General features: G+C 40.2%; 1 protein-coding gene across 1 annotated transcript in view; it reads left to right on the forward strand.

Annotated features, from left to right (window-relative positions):
- sema3ab (sema domain, immunoglobulin domain (Ig), short basic domain, secreted, (semaphorin) 3Ab) overlaps window positions 1-18,089 on the forward strand; it is a 23,911-nt gene extending 5,822 nt beyond the window's left edge. The window contains exons 2-17 of the mRNA XM_028586491.1: window positions 2,723-2,883; window positions 3,318-3,380; window positions 6,514-6,633; window positions 7,410-7,500; window positions 8,287-8,406; window positions 9,351-9,493; window positions 11,181-11,295; window positions 11,415-11,484; window positions 11,599-11,743; window positions 11,860-12,079; window positions 12,192-12,283; window positions 12,383-12,424; window positions 13,064-13,221; window positions 14,555-14,622; window positions 15,758-15,903; window positions 16,203-18,089. Coding sequence (XP_028442292.1) covers window positions 2,723-2,883; window positions 3,318-3,380; window positions 6,514-6,633; window positions 7,410-7,500; window positions 8,287-8,406; window positions 9,351-9,493; window positions 11,181-11,295; window positions 11,415-11,484; window positions 11,599-11,743; window positions 11,860-12,079; window positions 12,192-12,283; window positions 12,383-12,424; window positions 13,064-13,221; window positions 14,555-14,622; window positions 15,758-15,903; window positions 16,203-16,754 — 2,306 coding nt within the window. The 3' untranslated portion in view covers window positions 16,755-18,089. The remainder of the gene's footprint in view (window positions 1-2,722; window positions 2,884-3,317; window positions 3,381-6,513; window positions 6,634-7,409; window positions 7,501-8,286; window positions 8,407-9,350; window positions 9,494-11,180; window positions 11,296-11,414; window positions 11,485-11,598; window positions 11,744-11,859; window positions 12,080-12,191; window positions 12,284-12,382; window positions 12,425-13,063; window positions 13,222-14,554; window positions 14,623-15,757; window positions 15,904-16,202) is intronic.
- The last annotated feature ends 4,791 nt before the right edge of the window (window positions 18,090-22,880 follow it).

Here is a 22,880-nt window from a genome sequence, read left to right on the forward strand (position 1 = left end):
TAATGCTTATTTCCTTTAGATGAACAGATTATTTAAATCACACAGACACACTATGTTATTGGCGTTTTACAGAAGGGATCCTTTTTGCTTTTCCAGGTGACTCATGAATGTGTGTGTGTGTGTGTGTGTGTGTGTGTGTGTGTGTGTGTGTGTGTGTATTATTACCTTGCTGGCTGCAAAACCAGAAGTATTTCCTACTTCTATGGAGCACAAGTAAAGCTATCATCTGTAGAGGGTGGCTTCTCTCTGTCTTCGTCTCACTCCTACACACAAACACTTCACTGGTGCAGGTGAAAGAGGGTCTGAGGTAGCAGGTGCTGTCAGTGAAGGGATTACAGTGGATCCACTAATGATTGATCACCAAGGTTACAGCAGGAGCATAAATCTGGGACACAGTTTGGCCTAAGCAATACTTATACTGCCTCTTTTTATGACCTTGAGCTGCTTTTCATTCTTCGGACAATGGCTGTGCTATGTGCAGCCCAATATTCTCTTTAGAAAATGTAATTACTAATATTCCAAGAAATCGTCCCCAATAAAATAGAAAGAGTGTAATCTACTGGAACTGTGTCTGTCAATTTACAGACACATAAATATACATACAAGACACAAGCTGATACTGTATATGTCTGGAAGCATTTGTTGAATCATAATTTAAATTGTGCAACGTATTCATGGATAAAACTGCTTTGGCTTGCATTGCTACTGTCTTAACCGGCTTTGGGGTTTGGAGTGAGTCCTATTATGTATCTGTGGCTACAGACTAGATCTGTTCTTTTCTGACTTTAAAAATACTTTTAAATCCTTATGGACTTATTAAGTCAGGTTTAGATGTCAACTTCTCTGGCTGGGTCACACAGTGCCGTGAGTTTATACTTAGAAGACTAAATCTGTCCCCATCAGCGCTGAGGCACAGGAAACCAACTAAATCACCAACACAATGACAATAAAAACACAATGCCAACTCATTGTATATTACCATCCTGTGTGTACAATAGTGTGCATGTGTGAGCACATGTGAACATGGCATTCACATGAGTGTATATGCATTAATGTCAGTGAAAAAAAGGTTAGTGTTTGAATAGTAGAGCCAAAAGGTTATATTAAGACAAGGACATTTGTAACTGGAGCAATAGGGTTCTCTTTTTTTCCTTTGTCTCCCACAGCTGTGTTTCCTTCATTTTTAAAATATTTCCTTTTTCAAATCCAGCTTGTTTTTTTTGTTTTGTTTTTTTAACATTAATCTCATCACCCTTTCTATTTTACACTCCCTGTTAATGGCTAGTGTTACCAGCACATACACGTAAACTCAAATCTCCAAAACCCCTTAATTTAAAACAACGGAACTACAGTATAATCCAGTAATACAGAATATTGATTTGATTTTAATTTAGACAATCATAATCAAACAATCAAACGACTTTCATGACCCATGTTTAAATTCTTATTAAAATGAGAGGGTTTTATGAATGAGTCAAAGCAGTGTGATGCCCCCTATGCTCCAAATGTCTTTTCTCTTTCACCAGTTAGTGTGCCAGCTTGTGTCTTCTCACTCTCTTGGGTTCTGACACACTTCAGAGAGGGGACATTCTCCTTGCTAAAACATTTATGAACGTTTTTGTTATTTACTCCCAGAGACAGAGAGAGAGAGAGAGAGAGAGAGAGAGAGAGAGAGAGAGAGAGAGAGAGAGAGAGACCAAAAGGAACCAGTTTTCCTCTGTTCCATAATTCTCCACCCTTTTGTGTGGGTGGTCAATGGGAGGGCGGCATAGTAGACTTTGTGGGTGAGAACAAAATGTGAGAAGGACAGAGCATGAATGTGTGTTTGTGTGTGCACATGCTACACAAAAGGTGTTATAATGCCACAGTCATAATGCCACCTTTAGAGGTCGTTACGGTAATGAGATCCTTAATGTCTGTTTGTGACAAGTTCGGCTTTCCGCTGTGAAAGCAAATGGCGCTTCTTTGCCAGACTTGGCAGACCATTGCATTACACTGCAAAACGTGAGCTGTAGCCCATAGTAACATGTCCGGATAGCTGATGTGGTTAAGAGTAATCCTGCAGTTTGGACAATAAAATATTAGCAGAGTCATATATTCCTCCCAGTTTTCCACTGTGAGTGTACCAAGTTCTGCTTGGCTGCTCTGGTCAAGGTCACTTGTTTGATCATTGGCTCCCAGTGCTGCCGTACCTGCCCAGTCCAATTTGGCTTGGCAGTGGTTCTTCACTATCTGTCAGTTGCCTTGCTTGGCCAAGCTGCAAAATTTCTAGTCCTGAGAAGATTTTGTAAAGGGAATAGAAGCTTCAACATTTACACAAATAAAATGAATACACAAAAAGCACATAATAGATAAAAACACATAATAAAAAAGCTCTATTAGGGATATAGCCAAAACAACCTAATGTAACACTTTTTTAACTTATCATTGAGTGTACCCTCACAGCATAGAGCAGTGAACAGTATGTGTATGTGGAACATTACATCTGAGCAGGCAGACTATGAATGGAGAGGTGAACCTGTGGTCACAGAAATTCTAAGTGGTTGGAAATGTTGAAAGCTTTATAAAACTAAGGCTGTGTCTTTCAGACACCCATGGAAATATAATGAAATCATTGAAATATTAACCCGATGGATTCTCTTTAGCTTACATGCTGGCCACAGTTACTGTAATTTTTACAAAATGATTATCATATTAAGCTGATCATCACTTTTCTATGCAGACATGCTGGAGTCTAACAACCTTGTGACGTTTGAAGGCCTGGCCAACAGTTCGGCTTACCACACCTTCCTGTTGGACGAGGAGAAAGGAAGACTTGTAGTGGGAGCCAAGGACCACATCTTCTCTTTTAACCTCCTCAATATCAGCAGAGACTACACACAGGTAAAAACAAGGTTTGATTTTCAGTCTGTCTGGTGGTTTCATCCATTTATCATGATTAAAGTTTGTTTGCGTTTCTGACTGACTTAATGTCTGCCTTGTGTGCATCTCTATCCAGAGTGCCAGTCAGTGGTTCAGGTATCTCGGGACATTCTTTTCTGTTTCTACAGAAAATAATCTCATGAATATTTCAGACCAGGGCTGTCGCACACGATCACACGCTGTAGCAGGCATGTTAGCTGCTCTCTGCACACCTGGATGAATAATGGAGTAAACTGAAACAAAGTGGATAACAAATCGCATTGTGACCCCAACATCCCTCAAATATACACATGCGTGCACAAAAGCAGTAGCTGTATCGACGCACTCTGTTGAATTAATTCGAGGAGGAGGGAGATTCTTCTCTAACATGCACAGGAACTGTGTGTGTGTTGCAGATCCCTTGGCCGGCTTCTCCCACCAGAAGAGATGAATGCAAGTGGGCAGGAAAAGATCTTTCGGTAAGAGCTAAAACCATCCATCTTGCAAGTGGGTGTCAGCATTTTGCCCCTACACTCCCACAGATGTTGTTAAATGTCTTTGTTCTTTTGGGCTATGAAAGAAGTGCAACTTTGCATGACTCAAAGTAAACCTCTCTTGTAGTTAAACTGGGATCACATGGTGTATGTGCTCCATACCTTTCAGCTTGTTTATTCCAGTGTGTTGACATATCCAATCAGTCAAATGGACAACACTGTCATTATAGGACTGATCATAATGTCAGAGCCAAAATTTAGACCATAATTTTACCTTAATCAGTTATCAAGCCTCTGGGCATGCCATTTAATAGAGGGAGGCCTGGGAAATGGTTGTGCTTTCTGCCAGACCTATTGGTATATTACTACAGGAATAATAACTACTGTCACATATTCAGGGATCTTAGGCATTAAGACATTGTTCCCATGTTAATAGACCAAAATATGTCTTCTTTGTTCATACATTCCCCTCTTTTTATTTAGACAGAACTATCCTCAGGGAGCAAATAAAAACCGGTCTTGGCCTTGATTGGCTTACTATAAAACGGATCCTTTCAGACAGAATAGTATGCAGTATTTCAAGGGGAAAGGCTAATTTACCCCATTTGAATTAGACAAACTGGTGTCACCCAATCAGAGTACATTATTGTGGCTGGTATGCCTGTTAGGTAATTAATTTAACTAATTACCTAATTACCTTTCCCAAAATTACATAATGAAGAGCATTATTCTTATCCTGCACCCGACAGTAATACGTTTTAAAACAGAACACACACACACACACACACACACACACACACACACACACACACACACACACACACACACACACACACACACAAACATCTGGGATTTCTCAAGCTTTACATTGTATTTAATTGTATTTACAATAATTTATTTGTTGTATTAAATTCAACAAGCTGAATTTAAAGCTGGATCTGAAACAAAAAAAAAAAAAAAAAAATGTTGTTGTTGCATTATGATCCAGGGCTTTTTTAGACTCTTTACCTCACTCAGCCCTTGCATGACAAGCCAAGCATCACATCTCCCTGTTTGTGGCCGTGTCCAGTTTTAGAGCACCTTGTGTGGTGTGGTGAATCTCTGTGTAAACACGCTGAGAGGTTGTCTCTGCTCCCTTTAAGCTGTGTTATGAATTCTATCTTCAATAGAGCCTAAGGCAATAGCTGGAATGTAAAATCATGGCAGTGCTGTTTGTGCCTCAGTTCTCTGCCTGGGTATTGGCCAAGCTCTCCTGCCCTTCTGTATGGTTTTTTTGAAGCGCCATGAAGTCCTTTGTGTGTTTTCTGTAAACATTGTGGCGTGGATGAATAAGGTGCCCTGAGGGGTGGTCTTTCTGTTATAGAGTTGGAGGAAAGTGAGAATTAAAGAGAGGTGGAGAGAGATGGAGAGTGAGTCTGCTGATGCCCCCTGAAGTACTGTAAGCAAACACTTCAGAAGATAAAGCAACGAGGAATGAAAGAGATAAATGGCTGTGAAAGGTGTGACCATACACTCACAAAAGAAAAAGGAAAGCAGCAGCTATTGCATAGCCTCACAAATGTGTGCTAAGTCAATTCCAAACATGTAAATCCCTGAACAAATTGTTGTCCAAGCAGTAGAAGGTTAAATATTTTGTGTTTAGGTGCAATATTCATATTTTGTGCTTTATGCTGCAGATTTAGTTCCATATGTCTAATGTGTGTGCTCACTTTCTCATCTGCACAAAATCTAAAATCAAATCCTAGACATTTTTGTAACAAGCCATGTGGATAACATTTGTTGATTGAATTGTAAGTGTGATTGTGTTTTTAAAGATATCTGCATGCTATTTTACTATTCATTACAAACTCGCTAATGTAAGGTATGGCATGTTGGACACACTGGTATGGTTTGAGTCATCTTGTCTGCATCACCATGCAAAATATTCAGAGGTATGACAGGTCCCACAGTACAAAGACATCATGCACAGTCATGTGTTATTGCTTTTGCTTGTAACAACGACGTTCATCACTCAGATAAATTCACCCACGTTGGCCATATAAATCCAAAGACAGCTGCTTAAATGACAACAAAAGCTTATGCAAACAGAGGCTGCTATCTGCTGATGACCTAGTAAAGCCAGATGAACTTAGTCATGCATTATGTGTCGCGCTATTCTCTTTTTCTTCTTCTTTTTGAATATGTGATGACACATTTTTTATTTGAGGTCAGGTCTGCTCAGGCATGTACTGCTAAAGCACAAGGAAATAAGCCAAATGGCAACGGAGCAATGCATACAACACATACAGATGCCTGTTGTGCGCCACACACACACACACACACACACACACACACACACACACACACACACACACACACACACAGTCCAGAAAACCACATGTGATAAATGTTCCTACAATAATCATAATCATTAAACAAATAGACATAAGGTCCCAGTAGAATGCAGAAAGAACATCACTTTTGTATACAGTGACAGAATAACAATAAGCCAATGTTGGCCTGCATTACTGTGATTGGTATACGGTGGGATTATTATGGTTGACTTTTGTCGACTGCCTCTTTTGTTATTCTACAGTCTAAATCCGTCCTGTATGGATTTCACAATTATTCCATGGGAAATTACATAGCTCATGTGCATAAAATCTCTGAAGCCAGCAGTGAAAGATGTCACTGAGTTCAGAGAGAAAGACTGTAGCGTGTGTGTCCAGGTGGAGATGGGGTGGGGGGTGCCACACTGTATGAAGATGAAGTGAAAAAAATACAGAGTCATGGATAATAAAGCTTAGCCTGGTCATAATATTATTTCCAGATTTATTACTCAGCACAGCACTAGAGTTCATATGTAGACCATTTTCTGGGGGATTACAGGACATTACAGTAGGCTTTGCTCTGTTATCATTACAGATTTCTCTATTGAAGTATCGAATTTTCCTCTGTGACCTGTGCTCTTAGTTAGGACTGGCCTGTTTATTTATTCATCTGTTTCACTACTTTTTTGCTAATACAACAAGCTACGGTGGCACTAAAGACATTAAAAATTGTGACTTTACTTAAAATAGTTTTGTGTCAAAAGTCGATTATTCATCCTGCTTTCTGTTCTCTGTCTCTGGTCAATCAGAGGGAGTGCTCAAATTTCATCAAGGTGTTGCAGCCGTTCAACCAGACCCATCTCTATGTGTGTGGGACGGGAGCCTTCCACCCTGTGTGCTCCTACCTGGAGGTGGGCAAGAAAACAGAGGTACAGGCAAACATTACATTTTCTTTACTGCCTCCACTCGCTGTCAAACACAATGTAATGCATGTTAGCATTACAGTAAAATAAAAACCATACCAGGTTTTATATCATAATAAAGTTTAAGTATTTAAAGTTGTGAAGTACATTCTTTGATGATTTGCTAAGTACATAAAAATGGTTTCATTCAGCAAAATGGGGTGGAAAATTACTCATAGGGTTTCATAGTCTGCAAAATTTCCAATTCATCACTCTAATATGGAACCGCTTTATGTGTATGTGTGCGTTCATTTCAGTATGAGCGAAGGAAATTGCTCTCTTCTCCTCCAAATGAGTCAGGCTTATGAATGTGCATTTCCTATTCATTAGATGGCTATTTACAGACAATCAGACGCAGGAAATATCTTTGAGAAAAGCCATCTACTGTATATAGATCATAATCAAGAAATGTATTTCATCTAATGGCTTTCCTATGAGTGTCGAGGTCACCAAGTAATAGAGAGTGATGAGATTTAATGTTTTCATTCTCAATCCTTACCCGAGTATATAGTGGTGGAAACATGATTTTAAACTGCACCAATATTTCATCCCTCAGATGTGTCCTTTTAAAACATGTTTTTACACTGTACAGCAATGTCACATAATGTATTCTTTATCTGCTGAATGAATGAATAAACTATTTAAAACAAAAACATAAAAAAATAAGGTATACATTTAAAACGAAACCCATGTGTTTGATCATTTACTACAACTCCTGTAACTTTCTGTCTCTTCGTGTCCAGGACAGTGTGTTCCGACTGGAGCCTCTCATAGAAAATGGCCGAGGGAAGAGTCCCTACGACCCCAAGTTGCTCACTGCCTCCATGTTAATTGGTGAGTTAAGACCGACACACTGTGCTGCTCTTCTGGGTGTTAGAGCGAGGTCAAATAAAAAGGTGGGAGTCCTGAAAACACCCTCTGCCTCGCTCTTTCATTTCAGCAGATATATAGGGTGTAAAATGTGAATAACAGAACAGGGCATTCCTGTCATTCATTACAAGTGGATCTGCTCTGTAGTTTGTATTTACACACTGGGAACCCCTCATTGGCAGGACTGTAAACTCTATTTCAATCTGAATATACCTCCTTTAAATGCTGGGCGTGCATGGCAGATGACACTATATTGAGCTTTCTTTGCACTGAATCCCCACTTTTGGCAAATAAAGCAGGACTATGTGAGCATCTTTCCTCTCTACCCCCAATTATTGCCAGTCGCTTTGTGTTATATCACACCGTTTAATCTAGCAGATGGCCATTTTCCAGCCCATCACCCCTCATCTCCTCTCCCCTTTCTTTCTCCCCTCTCACCAGCATTATTATGTACTCCCCCAGTCTCACACCTCTGTCCTGTCCCTCCTTGTGTGTCACTCCATGCATTCACCCTTCCCTTGCTTCCCTTCTCAGCCGTGCTGCCTACGTTGTTAATGTCAATTTCACACTCCTGATGTTCATCACGTCCATCACTGTCTGTCTTCTCCAAGGACTCCATATCTACCTGTACTGCTAAGCTCCTGAACACTTCCTCAGATTTTTACACCTGCATCACAGGGGGGAATCACCTCTGACTGTTTTATCATCCGGTGTTACTAAACTAGCACGCTTCAATCTTCTTACTATCAGATGGAGAACTGTATGCTGGGACATCAGCTGACTTCATGGGGCGGGACTTTGCCATCTTTCGCACTCTTGGAAAGCATCACCCAATCAGGACAGAGCAACATGATTCTCGGTGGCTAAATGGTGAGAGAGAAGAAGAAAATCACTGTCCAAGTTTGATCGTATTCATGAGCAGTTTCAAATATGTAATATTTTAGTTGGTTGGTCGGTTAAGTCTTTAAATTTACTATGCTGAACATTTTCGGTGATGTCAAGTCTGATGCTGCAGCTCTGACCTATGGATTGTCTCTTTTATTTTCTATTTTTACTGTCAGGCCTTTTAATTAGTAGTTTTAAATATAGCTTTCCACTTTTATGTGGATGACACTCAGCTGTACTTGTATATTAAACACAATGATCTTATTATCAGCAAACAAAATACCGAAAGGATTGCCTGGGCTCTATGGACAGTAACAGATAGATAAAACAGAGGTCCTTGTTATTGTCAACCATGCAGCAGTCGCTGGGAATTGATTTACTCTTCTCTCCATGTTTGTCTGTTCACATCAAGAAACATATTCTTTTGAAAGGACTGAGAAATGAATCCATGCTTTTGTGTTCAGTCAAGGAGCTGTATTTTTTCTGCATGCCTCAAAATATTGCAGCCTGTTTTCTTTTTTTTAGATTATTTTTTGGGGCTTTTCCCTTTGTTTTTGAAAGTGGATAGACCAGAAAGGGGGAGAGAGAGATGGGGGATGACATGCAGCAAAGGGCAGTAGGTCAGATTTGAACCCTGCGCCGCTGCAGGACTCAGCAAACATGGGGCAAACGCTCTTAGTGGGTGAGCTAGAGGTCGCCCCTGCAGCCTGTTTTCTAACAAAGAGCAAGAAGCACATTAGTGTTGGCTTTTCTCCATTGGCTGCCTGTGGAGTTTAGAATTTAATATTAAACTTTTGTTATTACTTAACAGGCTCAACGTGGCAAAGCCACTTTAAATGAAGAGATACCATTACCTGTCCTTGTCCATTACTCTTGTGTTTTCGAACCTGCCTGTTTAATGTTTGTGTGTGTCTCTCTATGTGTTGTAGATCCCAGGTTTGTTGGCGTTCATCTGATTCCAGAGAGTGACAACCCAGAAGATGACAAAATCTACTTGCTCTTCAAAGAGAACGCTTTAGATGGCGAGCACGCCGGGAAGGCCACACATGCTCGTATTGGACAGCTCTGCAAAGTACGCACACACACATTAACACACACAAGCCACATGTTCATTTAAACACACACTCCCACAAGCTGGCTCTCACAGAGGAAAATTCAGATGCACACAAAAGGAGAGAGACAAAGACACACGCACTCTCACATCAACATTGTGTGAAATAGCTTCTGTATCTGGAAAAACACTTGACGGGTGTCTGAGTGGCTTTCATAATGGCAGGTTTCAGGGGCTGTTATCTGTGATTATTTTTAGCCTGGAGAAGAGTGGGCTTTGTTGTGTGTGGTACAATCAGCCCCCGAAGACAGAAACCTGAGCGAAATGTTAAATGTCACCAGAACCTGAGAGGCAAAGGCGCTGTCAAGGCCTGCACTGTTATCATAATGCCAGGCTTTGGCACTGATTGGGACTGCTACACCCTCTGGCTCCAGGGGATGGTTATGTTAAATCACTGGCCTTCTATCAGCTTTTACGCTCTAAATCCTATTCTTATTCATTAAGCAGGAATCCACCAGGCTGACTGCAGATCAGCGAGTAATGTCCAGCCTCAACCTCCCATTTAACTGCATATCGTGACTCTGTCATAACAGCCTGATTACCCAGTATGTCAGGAATCTACTATGCTCAACGGAAGACAAGCCAACCATTATGCAAGATGTGCTATTAATTTGGCCCAATGCATATTTGGACACATAAATCAACACTAAGTTGGATTAGTTTTTATGAGCCAGCACTTTGTGCCTCTGTGTTTGTGTGCTATGTTCTGGAAAACAAACACTTTACTGTGTGGCACACAGGCATATATTATTAGGGTGTGTGCTGGAACATACAGAACTTTAGAGAGAGTCATATTTTTTCACAACATCAAGAAAATCCATTATTCATCATGAGAAAATCATTTTAAAGTGGATGCTTGGATGAGTGACAGGCTTGTTTAGTACTAGCTGTCTTTTGTACACTGAGCTGTCTGTCTGTTTCTTCTCTAAATCCATCGTCAAGACCAACAAATGTAATCATTTATCCTAGAAACTGTGTATAATCATAGATCCATTACCTCATAAACTGACTAAAAAGTCTTAAAAAGCTATCTGCTATAGAAAGAAGATGTATCCTTACATGACTTATAATCTTGAGGTCTCTATAGGTTCCTTTATAAGTCATGACTACATTATGAACCACCCAGACCTCTCAGGTCATCTGGGACACCTCTGGTTTCTGTCCTCAGAGTCAGAACTAAACAGGGGGAAGCAGCGTTCAGTTTTTATGCACCACATATCTGGAACAAACTCCCAGAAAACTGCATGTCCGCTGTAACTCTCAGTTCTTTTAAATCAAGGTTGAAGACCTTTCTTTTTGATGCTGTCTTTTTAAAATAATTGTTCATTTCTTATACTGCACTGTAACATTTATTCTCGTATTTTGTCTGTTTTTATATTTCTAATTGTAACTGAAGTTACGTTGTTGAAAATTGGAACTATATGACAATCTCAAGTCCAGTCTAGGAACGGCAAGGATTGCGGGTGGATTACGTGTATAGAGCAACGTCTTATACATTGTCCCATACTAGAGTCTTAAAATATTGTATTTTATCTGTTTTTATATTTGTATTGTTTATTGTACAGCTCAGCATTAGAGTATGGAATTAGGCAATGCAATCCCTCCATCAACATTATATAGCTGATGCTTTTTTTAATCTGTCCAACAGAATGACCTGGGAGGCCACAGGAGTCTGGTAAATAAGTGGACCACCTTCTTGAAGGCTCGACTTATTTGCTCCGTACCTGGCAGTAATGGAATAGACACACACTTTGATGAACTACGTGAGTGAATGCTCCCTCAACTTGAAACGTTTTTCATGCTTTATTTCCTGAAGATGAAATACTTTCTTTTCATTGAAGAATATGTCTGTAATACACAGTGTACTCTCTTTGGCTTTCAGAGGATGTTTTTCTCATGAGCACAAAGGATCCTAAGAGTCCGATCATCTATGCAGTATTTACCACTTCCAGGTACTGTGACTGACATGGAAATAGTTTTGGTCATCATCATTACGGATTGCATGACCCGTGTTTTCAACAAGAACCTGACCTTTCCTTAACTGACTCATTCTTTCTGCACATTAGCAACATCTTCAAAGGTTCAGCTGTGTGTATGTACAGCATGACAGACATCAGGAGAGTGTTCCTGGGTCCTTATGCTCATAGAGATGGACCCAACTATCAGTGGGTGCCCTTCCAGGGACGTGTTCCCTACCCCCGGCCCGGCACGGTGAGTGTAGTACACTCTTAACTGGGATGTAAGATTGTTATGATCTGATCTTGACAGTTAATTCTCCCGTATGTCCAACTGTAATTGTTATAACTATTAACTTTTTTTCTCCACAGTGCCCGAGCAAAACATTTGGCGGATTTGATACAACCAAGGACCTTCCTGATGAAGTCGTAACCTTTGCCAGAAGCCACCCAGCCATGTTTAACCCTGTCTATCCCATTAACAATCGACCAATAATAGTCAAAACAGATGTGGACTACCAGTTCACCCAGATAGTGGTGGACAAAGTAGAAGCAGAAGATGGCCAGTATGACGTCATGTTCATAGGCACAGGTATACACTTATATTTACATTAGCATACATGTATACTGTAAACTAACCTGATTTATTGACCGATTGAAATTGATAGATCACTCACAACATGTGTGCTTCCATTGTGTGCTAGACATGGGGACAATACTGAAAGTGGTATCCATCCCCAGAGGCTCCTGGCATGACCTGGAGGAAGTCCTATTGGAAGAAATGACTGTCTTCAGAGTAAGTCATTCTCTCATCACTTAAAAGTTAAAGGACGACTGAAGAATCCGCAAGTGTTGTCTAATCAATTTGTTTATGTGTCTTTTATTATTTCTACAGGAGCCAACAGCCATCACAGCGATGGAACTGTCAACAAAACAGGTATTTATTGTAGTTCTTATTGCATCTAAAAAGAAACTATAGCAACACCTGTAGCATATCAAAGGACTGTAGCCAACAAGGAGATCTCAAGCTTGTATCAAGATACGTCTGAAAAGAAAGAATATGACCTCAGTAACTGAGTTCAGTGAAGGCTGGAGATAAGACTCCAGATTGCATTGGGGAAATATGTTACATAAAGAAAAATATTATTTTTATTATATTGTTTTTTGCATGTGTCTGAAAATGTGTCTCTTAGAGAGTGAGAGCATTTCCTGATAGGTGACACACCTTGCTTAAATAGAGAACAAAGAAGTGCTTGTTTAAAACACTTTGAGATGAAACACTTTATCGCACAAAGATCTCAATTGTTGTCTTTTCAGCAACAGTTAGCGCGTCAACTTAAATGGCAGGGAGGGAGAAACAAAACAAGACATGTAATTGACAGGTAGGAGGGTGCTGAGCACCAGTAGTAAAACCGTCTGTTCACATTCCTGACTTATATTTTCGCTTGACTGAAACACACAAGCTGAGCGTATTACTCAAAGCACCGCTCATCCAAACGTAAAATCTAAACTGAGATACTAAGACATAAAATATCAGATTTGGAAAATTAAGTCTTTCTCTCTTTTACCCTCACAGCAACAACTGTACCTGGGCTCAGACATTGGTGTCTCCCAGATGCCTTTGCATCGGTGTGAGGTTTATGGGAAGGCTTGTGCTGAATGTTGCCTGGCAAGGGACCCTTACTGTGCATGGGATGGCACCGAGTGCTCCAGATACTTTCCCATGGCTAAGAGGTACTGAATATATACTTACACATTCATATCATGTCGGCACCCTGCCATTGTGTTTAACAAGCTGCCTGACACCTTGTACACAGCGACTAATTGGGGCTTCAAAACACTGAGCCGGTATTTTTGAAGTTTGACTCAAATGCAATATAATACTTCCAACCAACAGCAGGTAATTTAACACACAACCTTAAGGTATAAACATTGTATTTGATGCCTCTTTTGGATAAATCAGAACATTCTCAAAACTGAAACCGATTCAAGCAGCATAATTAGGATATGCAGAGAGGTGTATTTGTGTATTGCATGAGATCAACCTGCTTTAGATTTGAACATGTACAATGTACAACACATGTTTTAATCATGCTTGTTTAGGAATTACTTGTGTTTAACCTATTGACTATATTTTTTCAGGGGTAAAACCGGATTATGTACGAGGCTTTTAACATAGTGATTGAGGACATATGCAGTCAGACTGCAATGCAGGGCTGGAGCTAGGGCACACTTATAGTGCAGGCTTTGTATATTTGCCAAAACCCCCTAAAGGTAGAGGGTCGTGTTTCTACCAAAGAGCTAGAAATATAACCTGCCTCATGTGTTTACTGTAAATGAGACCCAATGTCTGTGATGTCTGGAGGCTGTCTGGGTGAACCAGCGGTGAGGTTGGTGTTAGAGGTTCGGTGGTAGCGTGGTTGGAGTAGTGGACTGATCTGAATGTGTGTGTGTACTTGTGTGTGCTCTGTGTGCAGCCTCCCACTCGTAGCTCCATGGGGCTTATTGATTTGAATGCTAGCTGCACAGTATCCTGTTCACGCTGTTAGTTGGACTCCAGAGTCCTACATTTAAACATAACACAGCCAGAACAAACTCTTACCTCCAATTAATAATGCTGGGTTAGAACAATAGTAAGCAGAGGGGGGAGAAGTTACCAGTTTGCTTTTGGTGTCTCGATAGCTTCTTCATTTATTGTTTACAGAAAATATCCTGAGGGTTATGTTTCACATTTTACTTGAAACTCCATCTTATTCGCATCTGCAACCCAGAGAGACGACAGGCTGAAATGATTGATTAGGTTTGAATTCCTCTCTCATACACGCCCTATAATTACAGCTTTTCTACAATACTATGGGCTGCCTGCTGTTAGTTTACTTATTTGTGTTGCTGCACATCAAAACACCATTCAACCACACACCTACACACACAAACTCTCTGCAAACAGTTGATCTTCCTTACACACACACACACACACACACACACACACACACACACACACACATACATACAAAGAAGACAGTTTGTCTGCTGACTCATGAAGGTGTTTATATTTGTGTTTCTGCAGGAGAACAAGGAGGCAAGATATCAGGAATGGAGACCCACTCACACAATGCTCAGATCTGCAACACCATGGTACATAAAAGAAAAGAAAATGTATTTTACTAACTATGGTATAATAAGGGCAATGTGTAATAACATATTTTTATGTTGGCCTCAGTACAGACATAATTCATTTGACTAGTAGCATATGAGAGTTCTTTTTAATTTCCAAATTATAAATTGAGACGAGCTTTTGTGTTAAGGATTTATTTTTCTTTGAACATAAAAATGGTCCCAAAGCTGCTGTTGGCCTTTCCAGTAGCGATGTGTACCGTAGAGAAGCCAGTTGAATGTGTGTGTTTTATGTGTCTCTGGTGGTGTGAAGATTAGAGTCGGTCCATGTGAAGCTTCTAATTAACATGGTCAGGATTCCTCCAAGCCTCCTGTCTGATGTCAAACCCTTCACTCTACTGCCCTGTTAGTGGTCTTAGTCCAAAAGCAGGACTCACACTTGTGTCTAATAGACTGTGATTATGTCTTTCATTTAACTGTAAAGAACAAAAGAAAAGAAAAGTTATTGAAAGCTGCTATGTTGAGAAGGAGGAATTCAGACACAAAAAATACTGTTACCTGTTGCTACCCGTTGAGTAGTAGTATAACACTTTTGATTATACATTTTTACCAGCTACAGCACTCTATAAAGAAATGATAAAAATAAAAATGTGAGGGAATAACAATAAACTGTAGCAGGCTTCACTGGAATCTGAGTTGTTAAATTTACAACAGGATTCAGGAGATCAATCCGAAGAACACTGACCTTACATTGTAAGCTCCCTGACTGAATAACATTACACCTCCTTGACTGTATAAAACCTAGATTTTAGTTACAGCCCACTGTGACTGCCTCCGTGGTGGGAGCTGCCTATACTGCACATGATTAAGTGTGATAAGAAAAGAGACAGGATAATGTGACAAAATAATGTAAAATGCAGTCATTGAAAACCAGGCCCTTACCTCAGGCAGTAGTTAGAAAGTATTTTATTTTTTTTTATTTCAGTCAAAGAAAAGCTGAAAAGCAGATAGTATCATACAGAAAATCACTAACAATCACAAAAGCTGGCTGTAGAACATAACATTCAGCCATTACCACAACCAATATCTGCAAAAACAACCTGCAAATTTCCTTTAACTAACTTGGGTGACTAATATATTCTTATTTTTCATCTAGATGAACTAAGTGGGCAGACGACTCTCGTGGATAAAACTGTGTATGGTGTGGAGAACAGCAGCACTTTCCTTGAGTGCAGTCCCAAGTCCCAGAGAGCTCTGACATATTGGCAGTATCAACGCTCTACTGATGACCGCAAGCAAGAGGTTGGAACTACCTCAGCACACATTTTGTTGAAAAAGACTCAGATACAATCTGTCGGCAGAGCATAAATAATGATAGATGGTACTTCACAATGAAGATTGTTTTTAGATAATACAGTAGCATATAGTTTATTAATATTTAATTCATATTTAATGCCATGGTTGATTCAAGTGAAATAAATGTTGTGTAATCAAAACAGCCATGAGACATAGCTAATTAGATTTTTTTTGGGAAATGTTGAATGTCATCTAAGCACTGTCTTTATCTCATTGTCTTTCACTCTGTCTCTATCATTCTGTAGATCAAATCAGAAGAACGTTTCATCCACACGGACCAGGGCCTACTGATTCGCACACTTAACAAGAAGGATTCTGGGATGTATCTGTGCCAGGCGGTGGAGCACGGCTTCATGCAGACGCTTCTGAAAGTGACCTTAGAGGTCATTGACAGCGAGCGCCTGGAGGACCTGCTACATCGCGATGAAGAGGCCGCAGTCAGCGTCCCCGCCCAGGATCTGCCCCCACCTCAAGAAACTCCCAACCAGAAGCTGTGGTACAGAGACTTCCTGTCTTTGGTCAATCACCCGACTCTCAACAGCGTGGACGAGTTCTGTGAGCAGGTATGGAAAAGGGAGAGAAAACACAGGAGGCAGAAAGCTCACCTGGTGCAGCAAGTACAAATACAGCAGCAGCAGCAGCAGCAACAGCAGCAGCAGCAGCAGCAGAAGGTTGTGAACCCTCGCACCCACATGCATGCTCAAGGGCTGGCAGCCAAGTGGAAACACCTGCAAGAGAGGCAGAAGGGACGCAACCGCAGGACCCATGAACTAGAGAGGGCTCCCCGCAGTGTCTGACTTATAAACCTTGACTTTTAACACCCAAACCTGCAACCACACCCTCATTCTGTAACCCCTTAACCTACCCACTTTTCTCCTTCATACTGAAAAACAGACATCTTCCACAAAGACTGGATAAAAAAGTTAAACTGGAAATAAAGGTAATACTAGCCTGATCTGCCGGCTGGTGTGTTCTGTGCATGGGCAGCCATGTTTACAGTACGACAGTACAGAGGACTGCAGAAACGGGTTGTTGTATCCCGCCAGACCATTCAAGCATATTATCTCAGCTGGCCTATGTGGCCTGAACACTGCAGAAGGACAGTGTCAACCGGCACAAGAACTGGATACATTTACCCATCCTTACAGATATCACTGACTCCACATTGAGATGGCAATGGCATTGTCTCATGGCATGCTAGTTAGGTGTCTTTATCAGTGTGAAACCACGTAGATGATCATTTCTTTTTTTACTTCACAAATATGAAAGAAGAGGTGTGATTGTATTAAAAAAAAAAGTCTGGAGAGTAAATGGACTTGCAGTGCAGTTATAAGCACAAAATAAGTGAAGCTCATGGAAAGCACAAATGGGATGTTTGGTAATTTTTGGTATTATAGATGGATAAATCAGTCAACACGAGAAAGAAAAAATGCCCAAGCACTGCAAGAAACTGGGAGCAACGGTCACCATTTGTCAAGAAATACAACTATGTAGCTAAGATGTGTAAATACTGTATTCATATAACGTAAATATGACGTCTCCTCATACTAAAGGGAATGGCTTGCAGTTGTATTTATCATTTATTTAAGAAAAAGTCTTTGGAAAGCAGTTGTATACAGGGAGATTTTGTACTAGCCTGTGTGTCTACGCCATAAGCTTCCCAAACAAAGTCAGGTTTTATTATTCTGTTTTGTTCATCTTTTTGTTTTTATCATCAGATTCCTTCCAGTGTCAACAGTCATTGACTGCCACTTTATACAGTAGGGATGTCTGCCAACTGCATCATCTCAGTGCATGAAATGTCACACTGAGTTCTCTTCCCTGTTCATTTGATTTGTATACACTTTGTTTCCACTATATGTGTATTTATTGATATACAATTATGTACATTGTGAAAATGTGCGATTTGCAGGCTTTTTTTCTCCTTGGTTTAATTAATCTGACAGGACCAATCTCTTAAAATAACTGTATTATCACAAATACTGTAGTAAGACTGGATGCTATTTATCAATATTGGTCAATATTACATGCATTACATATCAAATGCACTGAGCAATAACCCAGTATCCTTACTGTATTTTTTTTCTGCCACATTCATTGCCTCATGTTCATATTCTTCACAGGCAGTGCAGTGTAACAACCTCATTTCACTGCATGTGACATAACAAACTCTATTTTTTTCTGATTATAACAATCCTTTGTTATGAAATGCACACACAAAACCACAAACCTGGAATGTAGCTGTGAACATTATGTAAATATAAATAATATGGTCTATGTTTGACAAGTATGACACTGTGTACTAGTGCATGTGAATACGATAGTGTTCCTGTTTTGCTATAGCAATGATATACTAGTCTGGTGTTGTCACCGTTATTCTGTTGTTTGGTATGCAGTACACAATATTAACTATTTCAAAGATGTACATACTATTTCTGTTAGGACTCTAAACTGTATAATTGATCATTCCTGAGGTAGGTATTCATAAAGAAAATATAAACAAGATCTGAACAGGATCTCACTGTGGATTTAAAGGTCCACAGACCTGTACTAACATTGAACAATGTCAGTTGAGCATTGCAACACATCAGTATGTCAGATGACCTTGTGTAGTGAGTGTTTGCAAACCTCATCTGCTTTTGGAAGCCATGATGGAGGAAGATGAGAAACAGCTGGAGTCGCCCCTTGGGAAGCGATTTTAGGCTAACAAGACAAGTTCAACACCAGAGTTGTGGAACTTTCAGTAGAAATGGGCAAATGATAAGATCATTATTACAAAGAGAAAATATAGAGTGACTCGCTGCATCTGTCTTGGATATACAGTGAAAGTGAGGAAATTAAGTGCTGCTCCTGCTGCTGCTGCTTTTTGGCATGATGATGATGGTGGTGATGTATTCTACTGATCTAATAAATGTCTCTTCATGAAGTGTTGGTTTCATTAAATCTATTTTTAATGTGCTGTGTCCGGCTGCTATCATGGTATGTGGTTAGTGAAAAGAAATTGCAGCGTAGATGATCAGATTAGATTTTGGACTACCTTGCTGCATTCATTACCATATTAATGAGACAAACTTTTGTAAACCTGTATAACTTGTCTTTAATATTTCACATTATTATTTAATGCTGCATTTTTGGTTACGTTAAGACAAGTAAAGTATTTGTAGTGCCGGAGCAAAGAGAATACCTTCACTACTGACAACGCCACCTCTTGATGAGGAGCAGGAGGAACCATTTAAACCCTTAATATTTGCATTAGTGTGACGTGTGACCAGCTCTGATTGATGACAAGTTTCAAGTTTTACTACAAAACAACATACAAGAGTTACTACAAATTATCACGTAAGATTGTACACAAAATATGTGTCGGAGTTAAGGCCAATTTATGCTTCTGCGTTAAATCAACGCCGTGGGTACGTACGCCGGACCCTATGCCAGACCCTATGCCAGACCCTATGCCAGACCCTACGCCGTAGGCTGACATGCACCACTCAAAAAATGCAACTACACATCCTGTGACACAGACTGCAGCAACTGTGATTGGTCCGCTTGGCCATGGTTTGGTAGCGTTGAATTTCCCCCTACTCATTTCGGGGTTCTCCTTCTCCATAAACAACATGAAAAAAAAAAATGAGATGGTTAACTTTTCCTACTACAGATTTCCAACCATGGTCAGAAAGCACAGGGGAGATACTTTGTACTTAGTTTGCTCCAGTTCCCTCCGTGAAAGACGGGACACTCACATCTGGCTATCACCCTGCACAAGGGAGAGTCCACCCAACGAGGTGTACTACATGTACTACTGGAGCCGGTAAACTTTTTATCACTTCCTGATTAGCTTGCAGGTCACATGACCATGTGATGTGAATATGCATAATGTGCACAAATCACTTAGATTCCCACATATAGTGAAATCGAAAAATGGGCTAGTTAAGGATTGAATTAGTGGAAGTAATTAACATAATTGATAGTATATGACAAAATCAAAGTGGTGTATTTATTGATATACAATTATGTACATTGTGAAAATATGTTTTCTCCTTGGTTTAATTAATCTGATAGGACCAATCTCTTAAAATAACTGTATTATCACAAATACTTTAGTAAGACTAGACATTATTTATCAATATTGGTCAATTTTACAATATTACATTACATGCATTACATTTTTTCTATCCAGTATGAAAGAATATCAGCTCATGTGCCTCTTATATTACAATGTCTATAGAAAAGTGAAGCTGTGTACTTTGGTGTGCGTCAGGCACTAGAGGAATGACTGTAAGTTATTATTAAACCATGATGTGTGATGTGATATCAATAATACCTGAGGTCCCCTGCAGTCTCTCACTGAAATCCAGCTGTTGTATTTGCATACGGACAGGAATTACTGTTTAAAGATACTGTGTAACTTTGGCTTTCTGTGTCTGCGACTGAAGCGCAACCTGTAAAGAAACAGAAAACCTTGCAATCATATATCAGTTCTCAAGGGCTTGACAGAACTTCATTTCAATAGATCTTTCTACAAAATATGAACTGTGTTTTATAACTGCCCTCTGGTGGCTATAATAGAACAACACACACACACACACACACACACACACACACACACACATATACTGTACATATACCCCTGGAAAATTTCACATTTGCCATCTGTTTGTATAGCAAATAGTAATTTCTATAGGTGTGTGATGCATATATGGTAGTCCTGAAGTTGCAGCAGACTTGGTTATATCATAGTAGAGCTTCTGTTGACACATTTGGTCACCTTTGATCCAGGGTCAAAGGTCAGTGAGCATATGTCTCACCTGGGCTTTGACCTTGACCTATGTAGTCAATCCAACTGCTGCTGTGGGAGCTCATGAGTTTCAGTCTTAACTTCCTCAGATGCTTCAAAGGGAACATTATAGAGAGGTTTTTGTGTTAATATTGTCAGCTCGGAACACACACACACACACACACACACACACACACACACACACACACACACACACACACACACACACACACACACACCATTTGTGACCCTGCCCTTGGCCATGGTCTGGCATTGCTACACTTTGACATCACAGGGTGGACACAAGTGTGTGTACTATATCACACCATACTACATTATAACAATATTTCAGGATTACTATACCATTATTAGATTTAGGCAGTAACATTTCATTCTATAAACTACAAATGCAAATGATGCTTGAGCAAAAACAGATAGACAGAGATGAATGAAAAATTGCAGCATACAGTACACACTATGCTCGTGTTATCATCAAAGCAAAGTAGAGCTTTTTCAGAGCTTTTCCACAACTGCCTCCAAACACAAAAGTCCTTGTTAGATTGCTCTTTGGCATAGTCATACCTGTGACACAGAGCATGACTGCCCTCCAGTGGTGGAAGGGACTTCTTTCGATACGGTTCAGCTCCAACATCCCACTCTGTCAGATGGAAACTAGCAGCTCCCCCTTTGACTCCAAGCCAAGGCCATGGATGAGTGAAAAGGACCGCCCTGATACTCACACAAAGGACCACTAACATTCAATGGAAAAAGTGGCACATGAGTGACAGAGCAGGAGAGCATGAATACAGAGATTTAGGAGACGCTAATAACCTTCTTGCTGCTGTTTTTATTGCACTCAAACTGCTACGGGACATTGTGGAGAGTAAAGTACTGTATACTGTTTCAGTGCAGTATCCAAAGTTTTCCTAAGAGTTACACTGATCACAAGCGAGACAGTTATTACAATTGTCAAACATTTGACTTAAAAAGTTGAATTTTCTTTTGTGAGCTCCATTTGTGGAGGGGACACATAATACCAACACATTTAAAACATCTCAAATATAGTACGCTTAATGGGTATAGATAACACAATAATGAGATTGAATGTAATGTAGAAATGAAATAACTGGAGAGAGTCTCAGTGAAACTTGAATGTGATTACTTAATTGTTTTATTATGTGAAACTCATCTTGCCTTGGTATAGACTCTTCAAAAGAAAGGTGTGGATTAGGAGTCATCTGGCAGGCAGCTGAGGGAATGTGTATGATCACATGTTTGCATGACGACACGCACAGTGCATTAGACTCTTTCCCTCAGACACCCATCACCTTTTACTGCCGCTGCGTCCTTTACTGCCGCTGTGGGGAAGAGACATTGGTGCATTCCCGTCTATCAGGAGGCTTGGAAAAAGTGAAATGGAGCAGAGATCATTTATTTTACACCAGTGACAATACACAAGCTTGATGCTTCACTAGGCAGAGTGTGGTTCTAATGGAGACATGTACATACATATCACTGGTGTGTTCCAGCTGGTCTGTTCTGGGGAACCCCGAGAGACAACATGTTGGTTTTATCTGGAAGATTAATGGAAAATTCCAAAAGCAGTAGATTTAGAACCATGTTATAGCATGTACATTCACATATTTGTTGATGTTTGGATAATAATGCAAACCGCAGACATGGATACTCCCAACATTTGATCTGTTTTCCTAAAAGAGGACATGCCACACAGCTGGGAGCTGTGGAGAGAGCTGCATCTCCCTCAGAGCCCCAGCGCAGCCAAACACGATCCACTCAGCGACAACATGTCTGACATTTACACAACTAAAGAATGACCCCTGACAGCATCCAGTCCATTAGCTAGGCGAGAAATAACATTCATTTGGCATACCTCTGTTCTGCCACCTTATAGCAGAGAATGGTACTGTGTATCACAGCACTCTCAGAGTGAGGTAATATTCTATTCTTTTCCTTCCAGCTGTCAACTTATAAAGGGCTTGTAGATTTCTGGCAGCGTCCCTGTCTGTGTCATTGAGTCAATACTGGTGGTGGAAGTGTGTGCATGTTTGTGTGTGTTTGATTGGGCGCGGGTTATTAAGTTGTTTTCTAGAAAACTTAATTTTGTAGGTTGAGGGGGTGAATGTATACA

Source organism: Perca flavescens, chromosome 8, assembly GCF_004354835.1.
Source record: "Perca flavescens isolate YP-PL-M2 chromosome 8, PFLA_1.0, whole genome shotgun sequence".
Classification (NCBI taxonomy): Eukaryota; Metazoa; Chordata; class Actinopteri; order Perciformes; family Percidae; genus Perca; species Perca flavescens.